The 25984-nt window shown below is 39.7% G+C and overlaps 2 protein-coding genes across 7 annotated transcripts; both read right to left on the bottom strand.

Moving 5' to 3' along the window:
- Nucleotides 1-263: 263 nt before the first annotated feature.
- On the bottom strand, nucleotides 264-8972 carry morf4l1 (mortality factor 4 like 1). The gene is made up of 12 exons (XM_083763671.1): nucleotides 8838-8972; nucleotides 7286-7332; nucleotides 6656-6723; nucleotides 6456-6542; nucleotides 5005-5082; nucleotides 4846-4871; nucleotides 4384-4475; nucleotides 3748-3849; nucleotides 3557-3645; nucleotides 2890-3062; nucleotides 1015-1099; nucleotides 264-919 (listed from the first exon to the last, which is right to left on the bottom strand). Exons 1-12 carry the CDS (start codon nucleotides 8875-8877, stop codon nucleotides 835-837), a joined length of 972 nt encoding a protein of 323 aa, XP_083619797.1. The 5' UTR covers nucleotides 8878-8972; the 3' UTR covers nucleotides 264-834.
- A 2207-nt stretch (nucleotides 8973-11179) lies between these two features.
- Nucleotides 11180-25722, bottom strand: pias1b (protein inhibitor of activated STAT, 1b; the record flags this gene model as incomplete). Of its 6 annotated transcripts, XM_083763665.1 has the most annotated exons (17): nucleotides 11180-13099; nucleotides 14033-14077; nucleotides 14351-14388; nucleotides 14509-14672; nucleotides 15569-15746; nucleotides 15839-15972; nucleotides 16364-16524; nucleotides 17038-17111; nucleotides 18610-18715; nucleotides 18862-18996; nucleotides 19090-19180; nucleotides 20247-20294; nucleotides 20507-20591; nucleotides 20685-21117; nucleotides 21675-21814; nucleotides 23121-23178; nucleotides 25029-25078. In XM_083763665.1, the coding sequence occupies 14 exons, from the start codon at nucleotides 21112-21114 to the stop codon at nucleotides 12752-12754; spliced, it is 2037 nt and encodes a 678-aa protein (XP_083619791.1). In that variant the 3' UTR covers nucleotides 11180-12751. The 6 variants fall into 6 exon arrangements, with proteins under 6 accessions (XP_083619791.1, XP_083619794.1, XP_083619795.1 ...); XM_083763668.1 differs by lacking the exons at nucleotides 21675-21814; nucleotides 23121-23178; nucleotides 25029-25078 and adding an exon at nucleotides 25687-25713; XM_083763669.1 differs by lacking the exons at nucleotides 21675-21814; nucleotides 23121-23178; nucleotides 25029-25078 and adding an exon at nucleotides 25687-25713 and having other exon boundaries at nucleotides 14509-14648.
- Nucleotides 25723-25984: the final 262 nt, after the last annotated feature.

Below are 25984 nucleotides of genomic sequence, written 5' to 3'. Positions count from 1 at the left end.
TGATGAATTTATTTTAAAAAAAACATTGTGACCCTCTGCACTTCACCATAGACATAATTTGACCCTTGGAGAAAATGAATAGGGGAACCATGCCCTAGCTTGAGACTCAGCCTGAATTTCCACTTCATTTCATCGCAACATGGAGAATTTATTTATATTGCCATGACTAACAATTCAGGGTCTGGAACCAGGCACAGTTTGCCCCTAAAAGTATATCAAATGTGGTTTGAATCCTCTTCATAACAGCACTACTGTATACACAGTAAACTGAGAATGAAAAACTTTTATTATAAAATGACAACAGCCAACAAGACTAACTTAGCCAGCATTAGAACAGAAACAAAACATGATGATTTTTCCTTTTTTGAAAGATCTCAGTAAACACCAGAAGAGAACAAGCATCATAATTAGAAACTAAAAAGTGGTACTCAAGAACATACCAAAAACACACACGTTCTCAGCAGCTTTCCACATGAATTGAAAGTAATGAGTTTTAGTCCAGGGAGAAGTCTGAAGTCTTGGGACTGTTTTTTTTATAAACTCTCAATAACAATCAATAAAGATCTCAAGCGATCTGTTCTGAAAACTCTCTTGTGACATCTTTTCCCAAAAAGGTGGCAAGAACATGGTCTGCCATTCAACAGACAAGACCTCACATGATAACCGTATCAACATTAAGCCTACTTTATGATTTGGTGACAAAGTGTTGTCGCTTGACATGTCGCTCAACATGTTTTCAAGAGATAAAAGAGAATGCATAAACACTTTCAGTTAAAAACAAGTTGTTTCTTCAAGCAACACATCGCACAACACTCGTCGACGCAAGTCAGGGTTTTAAACTGCTTTGCGGTGGTACTCTGGAGGGGCCACTTCATAGTCACTTGCGTTGAAGAGGGATGCAGAATTTTTAACCAGGTACCTGGAAAAGGAGACAAAACAGTTAATTGCATACTGTACTACAGACTGAAAACGATATTACATGTATTTTTTTTAAACCTGGAGTAGGCTACTCACTTGAGGAAATCCTGCAGATAACTGAGCAGCAGTGCAAGGCTCTTCTCATCCAGGGGTGTGTAAGCCAGCATGGCTCCAATTCTTACTGTCAGAACCAAGAGTGGGTTGGGGGTTATAAATCATAACATTTTCTTCGATACATTAAACCATAATGAATTGCATTTTTATAGCGCTTTTCCAAGTGCTCAAATCGCTTTACAATGGTTCATTCATTCATACATTGGGAAGTGAAGCGGCGAACAGTCGACACCAGCGTCTTCACTTCCCACATTCACACACCAATGGTGGCAAGCTCACACCGGCCATCTCATTGAAGGCAATGTAGGGTTCAGTGTCTTGCCCAAGGCCATTTCGACATGTGGACAGGAGCCGGGATTCGAACCGCCGACCCAGGGATCATTGGACGACTTGCTCTACCTCCTGAGCCACAGCCACCCTAAATCACACTCACTGTTTGATAACAATTTTGTTTCGTTCTTCAAAATTGTCTGTTTTTGCATACGAACTTCAGTTGGCAAGATCCTTTAGCCCCAAGTTATTGCTACCAGATCGCATAGCCCGGAGCGTTATCCATAGTTAACCCTCCGGGCTATGCGATCTGGTATATATAAATTGGTAGTTTAAAATCATTACAATACTATGATTAACTAATTACAAAGGTTACATTTAGAAAGTAGTAAGTAAGGTTAAAAGTTGAACTACCGTTATGTTGGAAACATTGGAAAGGTATGTGCAATGGTTTATGGGATCAGTAGTTCCTTCACTCTTTGCATATTCCAATTTAATTATTTTTGACCCAAATCAAATGCTTTATGATTTTTATCATAGTTGAATGGCTTGTAAATGCATGGTAAATTTACTTCAGGAAACAGCTGCTCAAAAAATGGGATATCAGTTATTCTCTAGGGGATGTGATTTCAGCTTGGGCAACTCATCACAGATGTTGGGTTGAATTTGGCCCGCATTAACCCTCCAGAAGGCTCATCAGTTAATTCCGGCAGAAACATTTGGACTTTGTTTGCGTTACATAAACCAACAAATATTCCCACAGCCTTCATATTTACATTTAGTAAAGAAAGAACGCAACCCATCCAACAAAAAAAAAAAAAAACAGGGGGCAAACAGAGAAATAGATTAAACCCAGTGTGTAAATAACTGAGCTTCTGGTGATAGACAGACTGTGGATAAAATAAATTAATGATGGGCATCTGGGCAGGATTCAAATTGGTTTAACCCACAATTCTGAGAGACATTTGAAGAAGTTTGATTGATTTAAGAACATACTAATGTTAGTTCTAGATAGATAGCACTAGCATGGTCAAATGAACAGCACTGGAGAGCTTGCAACCTTTGAGTTTGATGGAATATTTTTTGCAATTCTTGCCAAAACTGGTATTTATAATTTGTCATGAATTCTTCATTAAATATTTGGGGTGTTTTATGTATTATTTATGTTATTATTGTTGTTTGACCCTTATATCAGTGGTTTCAATAGTGGTCCTTGAGGGGGTTCCAGGTGGTCCCCAGCTACATTTTGGAGTAATCAAATGGACCCTTATAGAAGATTGTTAACTCTTGAGCGTAAAATGCAACAAAATAGACCCTTACGGGTCCATTTGGTTTCATTTTATGCTCTCAGTTACTTAATTTACAAGAAGTCTACAAAATGATAGAATGTAGAAGAATTGTACTACGCCATCAATACATCAATGGAATTGGACAAAATCGTAAAGTTTGAGAAGCTAAATCTCATTAAATGGTATTCCGTGGCTCAAATGCTGAAGAAATAATGGACCTTGATGTGAAAAAGATTTAAAACTACTGCTTAACATAATAAAAGCCCATCCCTGGCCTGTAATAACAAAGTAGTAGTACCAAATAGTCTGAGTAAATGCGGAGCCCCGTAGATCTGAGACATAGATGTATCTGGGTGGTTGGCAAGGATGTCTGCATACTGTGGCCTCTCAAACTTGTACAGAAGTTGTGTTCCCAGCATGACGTTGAAATACTCCCGTACACCAGCAACAACCTCATTCACAGCAAATTCCCTGCGCAATAAACAGATAAGTTATTGTCAGAGGGTATATCGAATTATTATTAGGACAAATGTTATTGTACTACAAGGTAAACCAACAAGAATGGCTCACAATATAGATAGAGCTGGGAAATATGTCTATATCAAATGGAAATCGTGATACGAGACTATGGTCTGAGATTTTGGATATCGAAATTTGTCGAAAAGTGTTTAATCATTTATGAGTTATTATTTTTAAACGTTAAAATAAACAAAAAATAGCCTAACTACAAATGTACAACGCAATGCATCAGGAAACGGTGTGAGCCTGTACCAACTATTTTTGCTATCTTTGAAATGTATTGAATTCTTTAAAAAAAGAAAATGACATTATCGTCACAATACAATATTATCATCACAATATCAATATATGTATAATTTTTTTTAATAATTTGATTTTGTCCATATCACCCAGCCCAGCTATATAGGCAACAAGATCAAAACATAAATGTTAAGTGTGTTTATTACTTGCTGTCAGAGTTTCCTCTAGATTTCTTGTAACTTGCATAATCTTCAAGAACAGAATCCACACTCTTTTTGGCAGGTAGGTGGAAAAGCTGAAGAAGATGAAGAAAGATCTTTAATGATTTGACAGAAGGCAGTTACTGGGGTGATGCGAGGGGAAGATATGCTGTGTAATTCTGATTCTGGTCATGAACCTGCTTCTGCCGCGTGATCAGATCCCAGTCATCCACAAGCCATGGTTTTAACTCCTCTGGAATCTTTACTTTAACCTCCACTCGATTTATGAAGGTCTCCTCCTAAAACACACACAGGAACAATGAATTGAATGCACAACACAGGACCACAATGGAAATAAGGGATTTTTGTGCTATCCTTTTAGCACCATTGTATAATCGTACCACTATACTATTTGCAAACTGTTAAAAGTATTCAATCAATCAGTAACTACTAGATCAATACAGTATGCACCTCAGTGACAGAACACATAGCTTCGATCGACTGATATGCCGATATTTGGAGATCTCTGTATATGCGAGTCCTTGTTCCATTTATACCCATATGTAAAACTCCCTGATGTAAAGTATATGCCCATACACTGTATGAGAATTCCCCCTTTTGTGCGCATACAGAGCTGACCGATTTGTTTATCTGGTTATGGTGTCATAAGTGTTTTAAAGAAAGAAAAGTCCTGGCCTGGATCCGCAGATCTTCAAATGGTAAAATCGATTGGAAGCTTAAAACTTTCTTTAAAAAACAACCCCAAAAAACCCCACTTCGTACTGGGTTTTGTGATATATGCAATATAAAAATTTGTTTTTCTATGTACGTACACTTTCAACTGTCGGGTCAACACGTGCCCTCTTCTTCCGTGGTGGGTGGGCCGGGTCTCCCCCTGAACTAGTGCCCTCTCCTGCCCCTGGAGCTGGATGGACACGAGGGACACAAACACATTAAATAAAACTAAAGACATTTATGATTATTGTGGTTCATCTTGACTGTGCATTTAAAACACCCAGGACCCTTGATACTACCAATTTGAGTACTATGAACTTGAGAATTGTATGTTCATTTATTTTGGATTCGGAAAATTATTATTTTGAGTAGAACATACCGTTATATAATATATTTACCACCTACAGTTATAGGTCATATTCATATAAAAAACGGCATCAGTCTTTCATACTTAAAGAAACATACACTACATTGTTTAAATATTTAATGTGTCAAGGATGTACATTGTACAGTATAGTGTTTGTGAGGGGGATAATACACAGACTTTATGAGATACTTACGCTTCTGTTTGTTCTTTTTGGTTTTCCTGAAAAGGGTAAAACAATATAGATATTTTAAAATTCCAGAAGGCAAAAATCAATTATATTAGGTATCTAAAAGGATTTAACTCACTGGCTGTAGAAATAGAAGGTACAGAAAACATAACCATCTGTACTCACACATCATTTTTCTGCGGCACGGCAGGTATCTTCTTGTTCGGTGCTACACCCCTCATCCTTCCCTCAACATAATGGTCTCTGGAAAAAAAAATATATATATATAGTTAACTTGTGATTTATAAATATTGCTTAATGTGGCAATAGAACGGGCATTCATATAAAATAAATACAGTATTATACTAAGAATTATACATTTCAGAGATGAGCCTGCTCTGAGATTTTGAGAATATAAAGCTTGAATAGTAGATTCTAAAAGAAAAGGGGAGTCCCGCACACTGTCTTCACTTACAAAAATGTATTGGTAAAGATGCAACGTTCCAGTCGCTTGGACCTTCACCAGGCATTAAAAGGCAGCTAGCAACTTTCATAAAGGCGAGGGCCAATCAAAGACCCCAGCTAATTTCTAATTTAAAATCTATATTTTCCTTGGTACCAATAACTAAAGATTTGACAGGTTGGCCATGCCTTTATTAAGTTCAATAGACTCTGTTGATTTAATTTATTTTATTAGTTGGCTAAATCTATCCAGTTAAAACACTATTACCGTTACTATTGCTGCCCTCTAGTGGTCGAAAATAGCTTGTACTGCTTGTCTCCACAATGTGATGAATTTGTGATAGTTGAAAGAAATGTTTTAAACAATAAACGTTTGTACATATAAATGAGTTATGTGGGGCAGCAGTGGCTCAGGTCAGGTGGTAGAGTGTTCAGTTGGGAATTGGATGTTTCCCAGTGTCAAAGTGTCCTTGAGCAATGTCTTGCATGGCGAGACTGTTGCCTCTCGGAAATTTCAAAAGCTTCCGTCATACAGTCTGGAGAAATGCAAGCTCTGATCGTGTGTAAATACTTCTGTTTAGTCTTTACAGCACATTTATTCTAATAAGTAGAAATCATCTAAACATAATATATATAGCTTGCTGCTTAGCAGAAATGGAAATTAAAAAAGATTTAAAAATATGTTTTTGTGAACGGAAATGACAAACAGATTACTCTGACTTCAGGAGGTCTAGTTCCAGACTCTATATACTAGTATTCGGAGATTGTGGAATAGTTGGCTACGAAAGACTACCTTGAGCAAAAGACTGAACGCCTAACTGCTCCCGATGAGCAGGTTGGTCTGGCTCTGCTGTCAGTGTGCTTATGTGCATGAATGGGTGAATGTAATGCACATTGTTAAGGTGCTTTGGATAAAAGGCACAATATAAATGCACCATTTATCATTTGTTGCTAAACTACTGTAATGTAGCTAATGTACTAAAATGCAGCAACCAAATATTAATTTCAGTGCACATGCTTAAAGCAACTTCTGAAAGAGACAGTTTGAGGAGTAACTCTATTGTCTCGCTGTTGTCAGGGCTGAAGTCTACTGTACATCATAATGACAGGTCCATTTTCACTTTCGAAACACATGAAGAAAAGTCTGTCTAAAACATTTGAGAAGACCAACTCACTGATTAGCCCTCTGAAGCTCTTTTTGTTTCTGCAGGTTACTGTCCACATACTTAAGCACTCTGCTTTCAGGAACCCATTCGTCCCAGCTGGAAAAAAGAAAAACAGGAGGGGGTGAAAACAAATCAAGAAGCACCTGTACAATCTTTTACTGATATCATATCAAACATTTGAATTTTGACAATTTGACAGAAAAACTTACTTTTTATTCCATCCACTGTAATGAATGAAGTATTTGATTTGCTTTTCCTTGATATTTGTCTTAACACACTGTGAAGAGAGAATAGGACTGTCATAACTATGAACTGGGTCATTGAGTCATAGATAAGATAATATGTAAATCAGTGGTTTTCAACCAGTGGTCCTTCAGAGGGTTCCAGGTAGTCTTAAATGATGTACAGTAAAGTTGGTAACCAAATGGACCCTTATAGATCTTTAACTCTTGAGTGTTAAATGAAACCAAATGGAACCAGAGTTCAATTATTGTTAAACATCTGCATTACTTTATTTACAAGAAGTCTACAAAAATTAGAGAATGTAGAAGAAGTTATTTTGATCAATGTGTGCCCGTTATCTCTCCGAATGGTAATTTTGTCAACAATTCCATGCTATGTTGATGTTGGTCAACACAGCATGGAATTGTGGACAAAATCTTATCCAACGATAACAATATTCTTTAGTTTTGGGTCTGAGAGGCTAAATCTCATCAAATGGTGGTCCATGGCTCAATGCTGAATGAATAATGGGCCTTGATATGAAAAGGGTTGAAATTGAAAAACACAGATGTAAATGGTCACACGAGATACACTGGGCAAACCGACTAAAGGCCTACCTTAGCTTCGTAGAGCAATGGCCCATGAAAACACAGAACTCGTTCACCTAAATAAAGAACAGTTAAAACATGCAATGAGAACAGGCTAAAGGAAGACCTTTGCTGTGGCCCTCGGCCGCAGGGTCATTTCTTTGCACTTACTGTAGATAATGAGGATCATAAATCATGCTAATTTAAGTTTATGGTTTAGAATCACACCTCTCTTTCTTCATTAGTTTGTTTGTAAATACATCAAAGATGCGAATATAATCCATTTCTAATGGATGCCTTCGCCTGGAGGAGAGGTCATCAGGTGGTCTCCAACCTTCTTAGAGTGTTTCAACCCTCAACCACGACACTCTCCAGTTGGCGGGTCAGCAGTGATTGGCCAAGTCACTGCCCCTCTCCTCCAGGCTTCCAGATATAGACAAGTCCACGGAGGGGCAGCCACCACCGAGGCACGACCAGCACTGGGAGGGAGAGCCACACCCGGCCAACAGTGAAGTGCACATAATGCAGGAGGCAGCTAGATGTATTATTGAAAACAATCGCTTCCTGCATGGAATTTGACAGAGAGTAACCCGTAAACGTGTCTATGGTGGATTTTTATTAAACAAAAACTTGCATTTAGAAAGAGAATAATTCAGGCTTTCCGTACATCTGCAATGTTGGTGAATTGGAATTCAGTGCACAAAATTAACAAACATATTACCGGATATAAAACACATCGCCATAACAAGATAACATTGTACCTGAAATAATATACAGGGCATGACCATATAGTACTTACATGACAGATGATTACACAACTTTATAGCATATATATATATATAGCAATAACATATTATAGCCTTGGATCAAGACTGTCATATATATATTGATCGAGTCTGACATTTGCTCATCATAAATGTCAGACTTGAAGATAGAAGAAATCTATGACAGTCTTGATCCAATCCAGCTAATATAGATTTAACAGTAGGCCTAAAGGGCGTCCACCCCTATAATGATAGGAAGAAATTATAACTATAATGTTAACTTCTGTAAACATGCTCAACGTGTTGAATGTAAACATTTAGCTGTCAGTGTTTTTATCGACCATGATATAGCTCTTAAGTATTGTTCACGACTCATCACTCATCACGACCACTGCAGTTGCTATTGTAGTTGTGGAGGTACACATACTTTTAGTTATAGACAGTTGTGTGTTGACGGCCCTTAAAGATACAGACAAAGACGCACTTTGATCGGCACCGTCCTAGCTTGCTAGTGTATAATTTCGACACCAGCTTTCGACACTTCCTATTCCTATTCCCATCAATGCAACAAAAGTGGGATTGCATGCATGTATAATTGTAAGTGTAGGCCAATTATACCATTATATTGATTAGAATACAAATGCGAACTTGGTCAATCATTGTGATCCAGAGCCACTATAAAAGCAGGAAGATAACATTAACAGGAGCATTAGCTAGTGAGCTGCGGGTATGGTATGATGCTAACCATCATCGTCTCATCTCATCAAGCATACGCCTTACCAAGCTACACTTCAGATATGCGATGAACAATTCCATACCTTCTTGAAATTTAGGCTTCGGGTCCTGTTTCGGCGCCATTCACAGATTAAACGATCAAAATATCTGAAAATCAAATCCAGGCATCGCCAGCTCCCATTCCATTCAGAAACGGCGCCGCTCTATTACGTATTCCTCACCCGTGACGTATAAACCGTGCGACCAGCCTTCACACCGATGTTCACACAAAAAATAGGAGTATTGTTGCGTTCACACAGGCAGATGAAACGACGATGCAGTCTACCATTCATTGTCAATGGAAGACAGCGACATGACGTTGTAAAGACGCAATGATGCATGTAGCTGCTCCAAATCAACTCACTCACAACGGGGTTTTTCTTTATTTTTCACCGTTGCTGATTTTGTGATTTGGAAGTCGAAGAATCTCTCAGAAGACTATAGAGACACCCGTCAAATTGCTTCAATAACGTTAAAGACACAACACCAGAGGACGGGGCAGAGGTAGCAGCAATTTGCAACACTTTTTTTTTTACAATGGGAATGGGTTGAATAAGATGAGCTACAGAAGCATAGGGACTGATTCTGAGACAAAATTTGAACTCTCGTATAGATGTATTTATCGATTCTGAAATTTCTGACAGATCACAGAATCGATAAATAAATCTACGAGAATTCAGATTTTGGGCTAGGGGCTGAATCTAGAGTTGCAAACGTGCAACAACACCCTCCATTGACAGCGCATTCATCCAAATAGAAAAGTCCGATCACCTGCTTTTATTAAACGACTTAAACTCACTAGCCCTGAAACATGACTGCCATGATGATTATCATGACAGTCATGAAGTAACTGCACCCTGTTTTTGGCGCTCGCTACATTTACAACGTTTCCGTATATATAAACATTCGGAATTCAAATATAAAGTACTCACAATTTGTCCCACGGGTGTTAGTTAGTTGCAGCACCAGCGATTAGAATTGATGCATCCCGCGTTGTTTAATAAAAAGCATTTTTGTCCGAGCGCCCCGGCTACTTTTTTCAAACGGGGTTCGTTTGGGAAATCCACAGTTGCACACCGAGAGCGCACTCGACTATTAGTCTGTATTGGCAGGGCGGTCAGCGTACCTATATCGAACACACCGAGTGCCACCCTCCTCCCGACCGATAGGAGCGCGTAGTTGAAAGCCAATGGCAAAATAACAGCTCGGATAAAAATGCTTTTTATTAAATAACGCGTGGGGGAAATTGTGAGTACTTTATATTTTAATTCCGAATGTTTATATATACGGAAACGTTGTAAATGTAAATCAGGGTGCAGTTGTTTATACTTCATGACTCTCGTATGAATACGAGAGTCATGAACCATGGCTATAAACTCACCAACATTGCAGCTGTAAGGAAAGCTTGAATTATCCTCTTTCTTTCAATCTGCAAAGCGTTTGTTTCATAGAAATCCACCGTAGACATGTTATGAGCTACTTTCTGTCAATAAAGTCCGTGCAGGTGATCATTTTGAGTTTGGTTTGGAACTATAAGCACTCTTCGGAAGTCACTCAATGGACCCGGCCGTACCACCTGTTTCGTATTTGCACATAATGCAGTAAGAAGCAGCACGTTATAGGTTATTAAAAACGAGTGCTTCCAAACTCCAACAATTGGAAAAATGATACATATAGGGACAGTGACGTAGCCGAGCACACAGGACCACAATGGAAACAACCCCAGTACTTTTTGTGTTATCTCTTCAGCACAATTGTATAATCGTACCACTCTATTGCAAACAGTTACAAGTATTCAATCAATCGAGTTGCACTAAGAGCTAAGGCACCATCAACCAGTCTACTGTACAAGGTTCTTTCGTGGAAGTGGAACAATTAACCTCCAAAGAATTGTCTAATCTGCTGGCCTGCCTGGCCACAAGCTATTTTTGGACCTGCTACAGCCGGCTTACCCGGCTTGTCCCCTACATTAGCCCTGATTCAGTCCCCAAGGCAATATATATTTCGCTTTTTATTAAGAATTATCAATTGGAACCAATGGTTATCTTACTGGTTACAGCTAGGCCAAGTGAATTTGGTTATGACTACTACATTGGAGTTCACAAAATTCAAAGTGGTTGTTAATTTGTGGTTATCTAATATTTCTGAAAGGAGCCATAGACCATGGTGTATTTAAGAACACATTTTAGTACATTAAAAAAAACATGGGGAGCTGCATCAGGACTAATCTCTGACCAACTACAAATATGTGCTTTCTTATATTTGTTTTAATTAATACAAATATCAAACTGAACAGTAGACCTGGGAGCCAGTCAAAATTATCAGTCCATTGTGTTACTGACATCTACGGACAGGGGGAAATTGGGGGGAAAAAAGTTACAATGCATGTCAAGCAACAGTATCTTTAAATAGCATTAATTATATAATTACAAAAGAAATATCACATACAATGACAGCAATGTATATCCACAGATCAAAATGCAAAAAAGAAAAAAATGAAATACATAATAAATAATCCTAATTATATGCACAAGTCAGGAGAAAAAGCAAAGGGAGCAACCGAGCAAAGTAACTTGAAACCATTGTTACCATTGTAAGATGAAATTTCAGTATTCGGCTGCAGCAAATTCACTGAACAGAGTAGGCTGTGCCTGTTATGGTTTCACGAAGTAATCATAGGAGAGTCCAACAAATTAACTTCCAGGTGTTTTGCAGAGAGTACATCAGGCATGCAAAGCCGGGAACTATGTCATAACTGTATTCTATAATTGTGAACCCTTCACTGGTCAAAATTGCCTTAATGTAAAAAGCAAGTACTAAAAATCTGACTGCACTCGACACTTGTATGCGTCGTTTTAAATAAAATAAAGAACTGAGTGGACCAGAGGCTAGCCTTGTCGCAGATTTTGAAGTCAGGTTTGGAGATAACGCCAACATTAAGTACCAGTGGTACTTTAATATAAGTGTAAAAGTCAATATCACATAGTGGTCTCATGTTTTTGTGAAAAAACAACTTGTCCTCATCCCTTATTTTACATTTAAATAATCCAAATTAATAATTTGGTGACAAAAGCAGGCAGAAGCACAGACTCTTTGCTAAACAATACACTTCCTTCCCACAAATTAAAATGCCTGGTCCAACAATATTGACCAATTTCCAATTAATATGTATACATATTAATCACACTCCGAACTATAAAACAATCATGTTATTTCACTATAGAAGAGCACGGATAAATTGAGCAAGCAAATACGAGTGCAGACTTATGACAACAGAAGGATCTAGTAGCATCTGTTTTTGCATTTCTAGTGGCAACAATTCCTAAAGGCGTTGGGAATGCTCTTAAAACACATATCCAACATAACTTACATCATAAATAATTAATGAAAAAACAACAAAACAATAACAACCACAGCTTGAATGTCTGAAAGAAAAATAAACAAAAGAAAATCTACCGTTGTGGTAAAAATATATCAGACCTTTCTGCTGTCGAAAAATCTATGAGTACGCGATTTAGAAAATAAAAACAATATTATGCATTCTGCATTTTCTATATATCCTAAGTATTATGTTCCATACGTTGTCACCTTGTACAGGTGTGTGTGCACTTTACATTATAATAGATAATGCCATTGACATGGAATAGTGAAACAAATAAAACGTAAAAACCAAGTACAAAAGGTACAATCTAATCAAAGGACCACGTGAAGAGGTGTGAAAAAGTCTTCAGTATTCACAGAAAAATATCAACTGAAGTTAACTCACTGGACAGGAAGCGTCCTAAGTCTTTATACATACGATAAGTAAAATTGAAAATAGATTTTTCTCTCTGTACATAGCATTGTATTCTTTCATCTTTTCCACTTCTTCTGTATTTACAAAAAGAACTCCTGTTCTCAAGTTCTCCCACCAGTTGGTTCTCAGTTCTGTGTGTGTGTGTGTGTGTGTGTGTGTGTTCTAATCGAGCGAGATAACATCAGATATGGAGCCGTACATGGCCGCCGCTGCAGCCATGGCTGCCGCCTCCGCCGAAGACCTCGACACGGCTGAGATGCCGTGGCTGTCCCTATCCCTCTCCCGATCCTTGTCACGGTCCCGCAGACTGCTGGAGGACACCAGGCTGCTGGTGCTGCCACTGTTGCTCCCCCCATTGGCAGCGGTCAGAGTGCTGCCACCGGGCGTGCCAGGCTGCTCCAGGAACATCTGGGATGAGCCGTAGGGCAGGAAGCGGTTGAGGAGCAAGTCGTGGTCTTCCGAGGCAGAGGCGGACGCGGCTGCTGCTGCCGCCATCACCATGTTGTAATGCTGATGGATCAGACAAAGACACAAAGAAAAGAGTGAGGATAATGACATCGGCAGATACATTTATGTCGTTGTTCAATGGTGTGTACTAGTGACGACAACAGTTACATGTTCTGCATTTCTATACTCTGTGTCCGGGCAGCTTAGTTGGTACAGCCTTTTTCTTTGAACCGCAAGTTTCTGGGTTCGATACTGTGCACAGCTCAATTTATCAGCGTATGTGTAACATAGCATGGCTTAAGAAACTCAGATGTGCAGTAAAGTACTGGAAGCTGACAGCAGGAGTGACACTCTACCTCAGCGATCCCTGATCTAGCGCCTTACAAGGGGGATAGATTACATTGTTGATCGACTGATAGACAATTAGCTATTTTACTTACTTATTTATATAGCACCTTTATTGAAAGCAATTTGCAAGTGTGTTACATTCACACAATGACAGCGGAGGCAACGATGCAAGGCATCAGCCTGCTCATCGTGGTTACTGGTTAGTGATTCATTGTCTTGCTCAAGGACACTTAAGACAGAAAGCCACAATGGTTTCCAAATGGACACTACGAGCCATATATGCTTAACAGCTTATTGTTTCATTTTCATAATACATGATAACTAGAAAGATGCAATTCTTGAAAAATTACAAAACATTCTGGAAGGTCTATATACTCTGCCAGCTGATCAGACAAAGTGAGATTGCACCTAGAGCGAACCAAAAAAGAATAGTCAAAGTGAGGCTCAATTTAGGATCATTTGAGGAAAGACAATGACAAAGTTGAGTGTAAAGTTCTGATCGCATTCACTCCAGTCCTCTCTGTCTTTCTTTCTCAGACTCTCACCCAATCCCTTTCTCAGTCTATCTCGGTCAACAGATTATGCACTAAATTGATACCAGAACACATTGAGGCGTAAATTGTCCTTAAAAAAAATATGTAGGCCAACCTCAAGCAGCCAGTAGCCTGGGTCGGTGTTGATCTGTTGACTCCACTGGAAATGTGATTTTGTTTAGTTAGTGTCAATGTCGTATTTCTTTGCCCTGATATCCAGCACAATTTAGGCAATTATTATGCCTAAAAAAATGTATTGTCATGTTTAAGGTTTCATTTTGAATAAATTAATACCATTTATCATACCATGATAAACATTAATTCTATGTAAACATTATGTGTAACTGTATTTAAACCTTATTAACCTTTAAACCAGATAATGATGTTGGCTAAATGTTTGTAAAACTATTTGTATGTATGTAAGTATGTTTACCTGATTATCGCCTTGGAGGAAGGAGAAGAAATTAAGATCTGCAAGAAATGAAAGAAGGTGTATTTAGTCCATTTGGTCCATTCTTTAACATGTATTAGGCGTGTTTACAAGATAGTGCCCGGATAATTAACATCTGTTAAGTTAAGTGCTGCTCTAACCTGGCAGGTCGCTGGGTGTGTGATAGTAGTGGCGATAGTCCTGGATGAGAGGTGGAGGCGGTGGAATGTAACTTGTATCCACAGGAGGCATACTGGGAGCTCTGCTCACAGGGGAGGATTGACCATGTAGATTCAACACCCTATGTGGAGAAAATTTCACATCACTACAGTAACACAGAAAGGAGAGGGGGGAGACAAGAAAAAACAATCAGGTTGTGGTGGTTGTATAACACAGTATTAAACTGCCCGCCAGGATTAATTAATCTATTTATCGCGCATCAACCCTTATTTTGAAGAGCCAAATATCCGTAACCGGATGTTACGATGACATAATGATGTGTGTGGTGTCTTGACCGGTTGTTGTTCTCTCGCTCTGTGCAGAAAAAACCTGACAGCGATTAATGCTTTGGTGACATTGACATGCAGAGTGCAAAGAAACTACCAGAAGTGCTGGTATAGATCAATGGCATGACATGTGACAAAGGCTTAGTGATTTTAGCCCATGATGTGGGCTAAAATCATGTTTCTTAACACTTACAGCACGTAGGACGCCTGAGAACGTCATAGGATAGAGTAGAGTAGAGTTCAAAGGACGTCTGAGGACGTCCTAGCGACATCCCAGTGATGCGGGGCGAGATATTAATATTCAGAATTTTTCCTATTTATTTTTTTGGCATTTCGCTTTTCGCTTGCCGTATGCTAACGCTCAGTGCAACTATTAGCTTATTATTGACTCCCACGTTAGCGAGACGGAAAGAATGACTCGTAGCTCCTAATCCAGGGCGCTCTCCGTGGTGATGAATAGAGCGATATGCTGGCGCTTATTTTCTGCTCCTCATCCGTCTCTCCCGCAAAATATGAACGCTTTTTGGAGCGTAAAACAATATATTAAGATGATCGGGGATGTTGAGGTCACTTTGTAAAGTCAACTTTTTTAGGAAAGTGTTTCCGGTTCATGGCTTTCAAAGTAAAAGCGATCAGACACCTCCGGTATTCTATAGCCTATATTTTGAAGGCAGTCGGCGTACTCAATGTGTTAACAGCTGTTTGGGAGACTCACCCCTTGTGTACAGGTGGAGAGGAGGGTGACATGGAGGGACAGGCGCGTTTAGGAGGAGGCTCGTCATCCACCTCCTCGTCCGAGGAGCTGTCCAGTGTGAGGTCGATGACGGCCACATTCTTGCCATGGTCATTTGACGAGCTGTATTTCTGCTCATATCCCGTCGTCCGACATGAATCTACAAAAATGAAAGTAAATATATATATGATCACTATGGAACAGACTCAGGGCACATTAAGGGTGTGAAAGATTTGCTGGCCCGCTACTTACCGGAGTCTACGCCATTGTACGAAGCAGACACGTCCTGCACTTCCTTCTTTGACCTCATAGGTGACCAGTTCCCATCCTCTTTGAACTGGATCTCATCACAATCTGTACAGCTGTTCAAGATCTCCATGAACAACCTGAATAAAAACAATTTATTTGGGCAACCTGACAAATCAAGTACACAGGTATTTTTCTGCCTTCTTTTTCAAAGATTCCAGTCTACACAAGTACGTCTATAAACAAATCTCAGCCCATACAGCTCGGTCGGTGCTTTTTAGATACCTCAAATTATACAATGTGCACATCAAAAAAAAGAGATCAGATGTGTAATATATATTGTTTTCCCCTGAATTTCTGAAACCATAAATGGACACATTTTGCAATCATTAAAATCTAGTGCACGTACGCTTATGTAATACTGATAGGTAGGAGATGACGTCACAAGCAAAATACAGCGGTGCATGTGGGCAGCAGAAAACCGTTTTCTGCTGATCCATGCCTGTGAAGCACGATGTAATATTAGCTCACCCGTCAATGATGAGGTGTTCATAGGGTGCCTTCTTGTCACACACCGGACAAACCCAGGTTGGCTTCTTCTCATTCATTTGGAGGTAAAGTGTGGCGTCAAAGCACTGAAGGTGCGAGCACGTCATTGCTCTACTGGGGATTGTCAGTCTCATCTTCCCAAGCTGAAAAATACACAAATAAAATTAGTTAATGATAGCATGTTGTAGAACAAAGTGGGCTAGTCCTCATGATTGATATGGTTTTATTACTGTAGGGTTAGGGTTATAAGATAAGACAAGATCAATCTTTAAGGTATCATAACAGCATATGAATCATAGGAGAGGTTTATATAATAGTATATAAGGTTATTATTTACTGGCACTGCTGGGTGAACTGGTTGCACTACTGGGTGCACTGCGGGGTGGACCGGCACTTTTATGTCATGTAATTATTACCCTTCTGTTATCATATTACTACTAACTTTGCTAATGTAGTGTAGTAATACTGTATGTCTTGTTGAGAACTTGAGACCCATATCTAACTTGCATTGCCCTGGCCTAGAAGACAAATTGTTGCCCAAAAAGTAGTTTGAGGTATACGAGTCCAACTTTGACCACATACACTAAACACAAGTACTGTATATACTATACTATCTATTCTAGATAGTTAACTTGAGTGCAGTGAGCAGTATTTACTGGACAAAGGAGAGAGACTCGTAGACTGGTTGTGGCGATCTCACTCTCTGGATCAGCTGTTAGCTTCTCTTTGACTGTGAGATTAAACATAAGGAAAACGGACATATTAGTACGTACAAGAAATCAAATATTTTCTATATTACACAAACATTAAATGCCATTGACAATTTTGAGTGTTTGTGTAAACACAAACATTGCTTAACACACAAACATTGATGACGAAGGTGAGGCCACAAATTGTGACTGGCCGGAATGAGATGATGTATGATGATGTACGATGATAAGAGCGCACCTCACTTCACACAGGTGTGATTTTTATTTAGACATTTTATCACGTCTCTTCTCATCTGTGCTACATAGATAGTTTGATTTGAATATTTCCAAAATAATTATGTCAAAACCCACGTGTGTGTGGAAGAAGGGGAGAATGTTTAGGCATACCCTCTCGTGTAATATTGCTTAATTATACCATACTAGTCCTTACCCGTTGTGAGATATTTCCCCCCCTTGTGGCGGTGAAGGGTACTGCGCCCGGGTACGTTTGTAATTGACTAATAAATAAATTAATAATCATTAATGTGTCAAATCGAAAAAAGGGCTTCGTTACGCCCTCCATATGCATATGGTCAATGCCTGTGTGAAAAGTGGGAGCGATTGGTGCCGGCACTGTTTCTGACAGACACACACACACACACACACAGACAGACATTCGGTTAATTATAGTATGATATGATGATGATGATGATGATGATGATATCTGATATACCTTTTTACCACTTAAATGGTATAAAAGATCGGTTTCTCCAGTTCGGGTAAAATACCGATCGTTCACCGATCGCCCCACTAAAGGAGCTCACTCCGGCGCTCCAATGTAGCAGCTTCAGGGAGAGGTTCCATGGGCTGGACTGGCGTCAGCCTCCACGCTGGCTGCCTCATGTCTCACACCGAACACAGCTTCGCGCTGCGGTCTCGATGCGATACATGTCGAAGCAGCCATAGCGTGGAGGCCAGCGCCAGCCCAGACTCCAGGCAGCTCCATATGGAACCTTTCACTCCGCTATTGTACACAACCATACTATATATAAAAACGGCTTCTTCTTTTGGGTGAATTTGGGTGTGTTGTCTGCTCTGATGATGGCACCGCAATGAGCTACAGGCTGGGTTGTGCACCGGCATATAAGGTCCGACAGGCTGAAACTCGTCCGGGGTGAAGAAACGGACGGCCGTGTAAATACAATGAAATATCGCGAGTCGGCTGGTGATTTCGATACATTGTATCGAACATCAATTTCGATACGAATCGAGAATCGTGACAGCCTTAGTTGTTAGTGCCCGTTAGTGGCAGAAGGGAAATAGCTGTTTTTGATGTCTCTGCAACTACAATATATCACCATGTGACCACAATCCGTGGTGCCTTCGATTTGATGCCTTCACGATAAGGGACTTAATGTGAATTAAAATGAAAATGAACTTGAAAAGAAAGAAATACAGTATGTGAATGTGAGTCTGTGCAAGCAATGCTATGACATCATCAGCTGGATGGTATTACATAAAAATCAAGTAACCACATACTCAGAGCCCTGGAGTGGTCAGGGTTCCGAATTCCTTTGGCCCGTAGCCTTTGCAGCAACACTGTAGATGACTGCTGTCTCACCAGATACACAGCCATGGAAAAACTCTGACAAAAGACCAAAAAGGAAAACAATGAGGGCAGTGGTTACGGTCATGCTTAATTAAGCATTTATGACACTTCACAACCTTACATTATCCTTCAAAGTGGATTAATAGACTAGAATACAAACACAGTGGCATGAATCTATTTACCCTGCCAATCTCTGAGGTCCATGACACCACAATCGTGTTGGGTACTGTGGTGGATAACCGCACCAGAGAGGTTATGTTGATGGGGCGACTTGGCCTTTTTGGTTCAACTCCATTTTTGGTTGGAGGAAGATATCCCTGTGGGCGGAAAGGCATAAATTGCTGATTAGTGCCAATCATTTGCAATTGGGACAAAAAATGTGACGCGCAAAACACGCTGTGAGAACTCACCGGTAGGTTACAGGGTTTGCCGTTCACCTTAACACACAAATTTGGGGGGAAATGATCCTCCTGGGGACAGCTGGTCTCTGATAAACAAAATCTGGAACAAAAGAACAGTGACTGTGAGAGAAATCAACTCAGATAGCTGTGAGAAAAATGTCTATACGTGTGGATAATCTCACTATAACACTGGACTTTCTTTGTTATGACAATTCCTGACACCCCCCCCCCCCTTGTAGTTTCTCGCCGTTAACCCAACAGTTGGGGAAGGGTGTAGATGAGCATGTGTCGAGATATCTACATGTTTGCGACTGGTATCTTACTTAGGATTATTTCAGCCAGTGCCACAAATTTCTGCAAGACTAAATCTAAACAATAAAGTAACAAAATGCCACATTCTGGAACTCGTGCCTGTCAATTGGATGAGCAGTTCTTGAGATATGCAAGGCATACAGACAGAGATTCCTGGCATTTATAGATGGCTGCCTTGACTTTTGAAATCCAGTCTCTCTGGAGACTGCCATGCTGCTGCTGCACTTGGGTACGAGGTATCCTTAACCGTGTGCACCCATACATTATGAATAATTTTAATCCCTTGCCTGCTGCAAATGACATCAATGGAGTGCATGGTTGGGTCATGAACAATAAATCAAACTCAATTTACATATATATACACACACCATAAGTAAGGATGTTGTTGGAATAAAACTGCATCTAATAATAATTGTATTATATCATCTTATACAGTGCTTGGTGTTAAAATGACATTTTCTTCAAACCGGTCTTTTTTTTTTTTTTTTAATGGTAAATCTTTTGGTGTACCAGTCATTTTGGTTAATCACACACTCTGCATGTAATTTATCAATTAAGAATTGATTCAACATAATCGAGAATTAATATATACTATAAATGAAATGTACAATGTTAGTGAAGCCATTTCCCTTACACCGATCATGAGGATATTTTTACATCAGTGTATAATTACATGTATCTGACACATTGGAGAATTGAATATAGGCAATGAACAAAGTGGAAAGAACGGCCCCAAAAGCAGTGGGTAGAAAGGCCGTACACTGCTGAGGTGCTTAGAAGACAAAATGGTTTGGAGAGAAGAAACAAACGCTTTTCTGGAGATCAGCATAAGAATAAAAACATGTTTATCTTACCTTAACTGTACTTGAACAGCAAAGTCACATTTGGTCCCAGAAATGTCCCTATAGGATTAACATACATGTCAGATGAATGTGATTATTATGTGTGTATGTGACCAAGTGTTGATGTTCAAACATCTAAGCAACATCTCTGAGGAATACTACAAATATATTTTTTGTGGTACCTATTTTGTGGTACCTATTAACAACATTAGCTAACGGCTCTTTGCTTCACGTAATAAATCCTGATCATGATTATGCAATTCCACACTTACATTGAACTGCTGATCTGTTGAACTTGCTGTGGTGTTAATGCAAAAGCATAACATGTTTCCTGGAACCGTTGACTGTTGTCTGAGGCTACAAATGACAGAAAGCAGATTAAAAAAAAACAATAACAATTTTCCCATTATCAATATTGCTGAACAAGTAGTGGTGTTAGACTGGACTCACCCAGGCTGGTGGGCTTGATGAGCTCATCTAGCATGTCATAGAAGGGCAATCTCTGGAGCTTGACGTCTGGGTGTACAGGGTGCAGGGCGGAGGGGAGGTGAGGCAAACCCAACTCATGCTTAGGACCAAGTAAAGACACAGGCAGCAGGGGTGAGGCGGCACCGTGGCTGTCGAAGCCCAACTGAGTAAGTCCTGCAGGTAGGCTGGAGGTGGAATGGACGTTGGGCAGCGCTAGGTCCACCGGAGACACCATCTTGGTGGGAAAGCGTCGTCTATATAGTTCCTTGATCTTCATCTGCACGGCAGGGCTGCAGCCAGCCTTCAACAGGTGTAGTGCTTTGGTCAAAAGTTCGTGTTTCCGTCCGTGCTTGTTCCGGCCTGCGTATCCCAGCAAAACTTGAAGCTCTGAAACTCGTAGGCTCATAACCATTTGCTAGAAAATATTAAAAAAGAACAAAGTAAACATCCTATAACAATACCATGGAAGTTTAGTTTCCCTTGTTGACATGTGTTGAAGAACACAGCCTAGTTCCTTCCTTTATGTCATAAAGGAAGGAACAAGGCTGTGTTCTTTGACTTTTCGACGTCAGCAAGGGCATGCGGATGCAACGGGTTCCTAACGCCAAATCAAATGGGTTCAGATCTGAGCAAAGTCTCCTCACTCCTGAGGAGGCACGACTGAAACCTGTCCTGGACGCCTGTCCTATAGCTTTAACATTTTGATGTTAAATATCAGACACATTCTGTTTTATTTATCTTTTAGTTAGTTTGGTTGTTTAAAGCCGCAGTGGAAAACTAGGGCTGCAACTATCGATTTGATTACCATTTTGATTAATCGAATAATCAAGAAGCATGTTTTATATAAAATTATATATTTTTTGACATATCAATTAACCACTTTATACCAGCCCTACTTTATACTTCACTACACAAAACAAACTCAACTAGTCAATAAATTAACTGTTGCAAAATAGGATTATAAAATATTACTCAAGCTTTTGCTGGTTATCTGGGTTAGAGCCCGCTGCAGTGGTGTCCGATGAGAACTTAACCGGGATGCGACAATCTCTGCACAATAATATCTGGGTTTTAAAGCTTGAGTACTCTGGAATCTGGAGCTGTTGTAGTTCCTAGTAAGAAGCGTAATAATTACTTCTGCACACATGTTCTCTGTAAGGCCACTGCTTTATACTGTTCGACTATATGCGTGTCACGATGACTAGGCCAATCGTATATATCCATATATGGGTTTGCTACATCAAACTGATGTCTGCAATAAATGTCTCTGTCATCCTCATATATGGAACTGTTCCATATTATGAGGAAGACAGAGACAATCGTTTTGATCAGAGTCAGCTCGGACCAAATATGGGGATTATAATACTAGACCTGAATAAGCTAGTCGGATATGTTAGATATCTCCATGTATAGAAACTAAATATCCAGTGAGCATCTCTCCCATATCCGATAAATTAATGTGAATGGAAGTGAGTCTGTTACAATTATTTCTCATAGTAATAGTGTTGAGTGTTTCAACTAAAAGCATTGAGAAGGCAACAGTGACAATCGTTAACTTTGAATTTAGAAAAGGGAAGAATCGAAACATTGGAATTATGCACGCTTATGCTTTTTGTCAAAACTGGTTAAACATAGAAACAGAATAGCACTTCTAGAGTTGAGTGGATAATTATTCAACAATTTATTTTTTCATATCGATAATCTTTGTATTATATTACATACTAAGTACATATTGTACTACATAGAGAATCATTTTCAGTGACCTACAGTATAATAATTGAGTGTTATCAAGTATGATAACAATGTTTGGCTAATCACATTTTTGTGTCTTGAATTATTTTAGCCAAGGTGACATGATATGCAAACCATTTAGCTTTCTTTGCACCCTTACTAGGCAATATGGTAAAGCAAGTTATATCAATACCAAGGATGGAAACATATGTTGAACTCTCTATACAGTGGAAAGCATAGAAATAACCCACTCCTACATACATTTTGTAATAACAGAATTGATTTGACTTGTAATTGAAATGAAAATTCCATATCTAATATAACCACTTGTTATGGCAACATCATCATACTATAATTAACCGAATGTCTGTGTGTCCGTGTGTCTGTCTGTCTGTCAGAAACAGTGCCGTAACTCCTTACTGCCTGCACCAATCACTCACTTTTCACACAGGCATTGACCATATGCATATGGAGGGCGTAACGAAGCCCTTTTTTCGATTTGACACATTAATGATTATTAATTTATTTATTAGTCAATTACAAACGCACCCGGGCGGAGTACCCTTCACGGCCACAAGGGGGGGGCAAATATCTCACAACGGGTAAGGACTAGTAGTTTTAATTCTCTAATATCATCCCAATGATATTGCAAATTTGCCATCGATAGTGAAAATAATGCCATTTTACCAAAATGGTACTATTGCACACATCCCAAATCTCAAGCTGGTGGTGAGCTGAACAGTGCCTGAAAATAGAGAAACATGGCCTCTCAATTATACTGACAATGTAATGTATATTCCAAAGATGGGGCTCCCTCTCCCAGAGGTTACGAGGTGTGGTTGGTTGGTGCAGGTTTATATAATCAGAACAATACCTCTGTTGTCAAGTTTCTAGACTAAAGGCCTATTCATAGTCTGGATTTTCGGTGGTTTGGTGACCACCGCTCCGGTGGTGAGCTGCCCACCGGAGCTGAAATAACATTGGGCGGTGTTGAGTAAAAACAGAGAGAAGGGCTGGAGCGGTGGCGGTGGTTGTAGTGGTGTAGCGGTGGTGTAGTTCGGTGGTCACCTAACGACCGAAAATCCAGACTATGTATGAGCCTTAAGGAAGATGCAGACAGCATCAAAAGTTGTGTTTTCACACCAGAAATAGACTTTCCCTGTCCTGCTGCACCTGTCCTGCTCCTGAGAGGAACTGGACTGTCAGATATATAGAAGACAGGTGTGGGAATGCAACAGGTTACGTTTGTCACACAATCATTGATCAGTCTCATAGCAGATACCACTAGTTACTTGAAATGTGGTTGTATTCATAAAAGATAAGAATCATTGAAAATACATCATTGGATGATTCTTGGCCAATCAACTTGATCATTTCAGTAGCCGCGATTTGCAACACTAGATTTCTTTTTAAATAACGGGTTGAATCTAGAGTTGCAATACCCGCCATTGACAGCCCATTGATCCAAATAGAAATTTCCGATCTGTCTGTATTAAATGACGTTAAACTCAATAACATTGCAGGGGTAAGGCAAGCTTGAATTATGCTCTTTCAATCTGCAAAGTGTTTGTTTCATTGGCCAGAATGAGATGATGTTTGATGACGTATGATGATTGGAGCGCCCCTTGCTTCACATGGGTGTGATTTTTTCTAAAGCCAAATTCCAATACAATACCCAAAATCTCAGCCTCTCGCTCACTCACACTCGGTCACTTCAGCATGGTGGTGTTACGGTGAAATTGGTGACATGCTGAAATATGTGACAATCATGTAGACATCACATGTCAGTGTCTGGATGTAAATCGTTGCATTTTGTTTATTCAGAGTTCAACCTATCGGTATTTAGGCCACGTATTTAAAGAACTCCATGTAAGTTGTGTGAAGTCCACAAGATGGTCATATATTTCGGCAGGTCACCAATTTCACCATAACACTGCCACGCTGGAGTGATTGTGTGTGAGTGAGCGAGTGGCCGAGATTTTGGGTATTGGAATTTGGCTCAAGTGTTGGAGTTTGGAAGCACTCGTTTTCATTAACGCACCTTGCTGCTGCTTCCTGCAGCATTATGTGCAAATTCAAAACAGGTAGTACCGTCAACCGTGGTATGCAACCACGCAGGCCCGTTGAGTGACTTCCGACGAGCACTTCCAAACTCCACCAGAAACAATTATCATTATTTTTATGAAACAAAGCTTTGCAGATTGAAAGAGGATAATTCAAGCTAGCCTTACAGCTGAAATGTTGGTGAGTTTATCGTTGTTTAATACAAGCAGATCGGAAATTTCTATTTGGAACAATGGGCTGTCAATGGAGGGTATTGGAACTCTAGATTTAACCCATTATTTAAAAAAACACACTTGTGTGAAGTGAGGGGTGCTCTTATCATCATACATCACATTCCGTGCTCAGCCAATCAAATCTCATCACTATGTGGCGATCACAATGTTTTGATCATATTGACCATGTAAATCCCAACTATGAAGTGCAGGAGCTGAGAGAAACAAGTGTGTGACAGGTGAGTTTATGACAGGTGTTCCAGAGATAAGAATAAATAAATTAAGACTTCATTAGCATTACCCACTTATCAAGACTTACAAAACCGAATCCAAATTCAGCACATTTCAGATGACGGGGGGAGGGGCAATCTGGAATTGAATGAATTAACTGACTGGTGCTGTTATACATCTTACATAGGCTACTAAATGAATGATTAGTACAAATCTCCAATTTTAACTCAATCATAACAATGTTGATCACTTCTATGAATCGCATTAAACAGGAATGAACAGTAAAGTTTTGATTATATTCAGTGGACTCCGACTACTACGAGCTAATGTAGCTAATGTTCATAAACTGCGTTGATTTACCAAGGAATAGACAGATCCCGTTATAGCATACATGGCAGCACAGCGTACAATGTCATACTTACGTTTGTAGGCTGATTTTGCTAATAGCCGAAGTGGGACGGACAACAATAATGTAACTTTTATCTCGTTAAATGCAGGCTTGTCTGTGAGGCCTTGTCTGCAGGAGAGGAACCTTCCCTTACCTAACGGAACCTCGGCAACAATAACAAAGCTAATGCTAACTAGGCAGATAGCTAACAGTCCAGCTAGTCTGCGATTACTGCTGTGTTACCGTGAACTGTAGAACAACGTGTGTATCACCAATAAATCGTGTTTATGTGATCGGTAACCGACGTTTTGAGCGTGAACCGTTTATTTGTAAAATGTAATGCTGGGTTTCGCTTTACCTTCAGTTCCGCACTCTCCGCCATCTTGTTACTCTGGGTGCGCACGCGCAATATCCATCCTCAGGGGACAGGGAGGACAGAGCAGAGAGAGGGGGTCTCGGTCCTGTCGTTGGATGTCATGATGCGACGGCTGCATTTTTCATTTCCCCCTTTCTTTTGTAAGGAAAACAGATTGTATCTGAACTACCTTTGATTGTAGTTTTAACTACTTTTAAAACGATTTAATGTTTTCATTTAATGTTTGTGCTAGTAGAAATTGCTGGCAAAAACACCACAACTGCAATGAGGGGAGCTAGGC

This window comes from Protomyctophum parallelum, assembly GCF_964188405.1.
Source record: "Protomyctophum parallelum genome assembly, chromosome: 4".
Lineage (NCBI taxonomy): Eukaryota > Metazoa > Chordata > Actinopteri > Myctophiformes > Myctophidae > Protomyctophum > Protomyctophum parallelum.
This window is presented reverse-complemented; position numbering and strand designations above follow the sequence as displayed.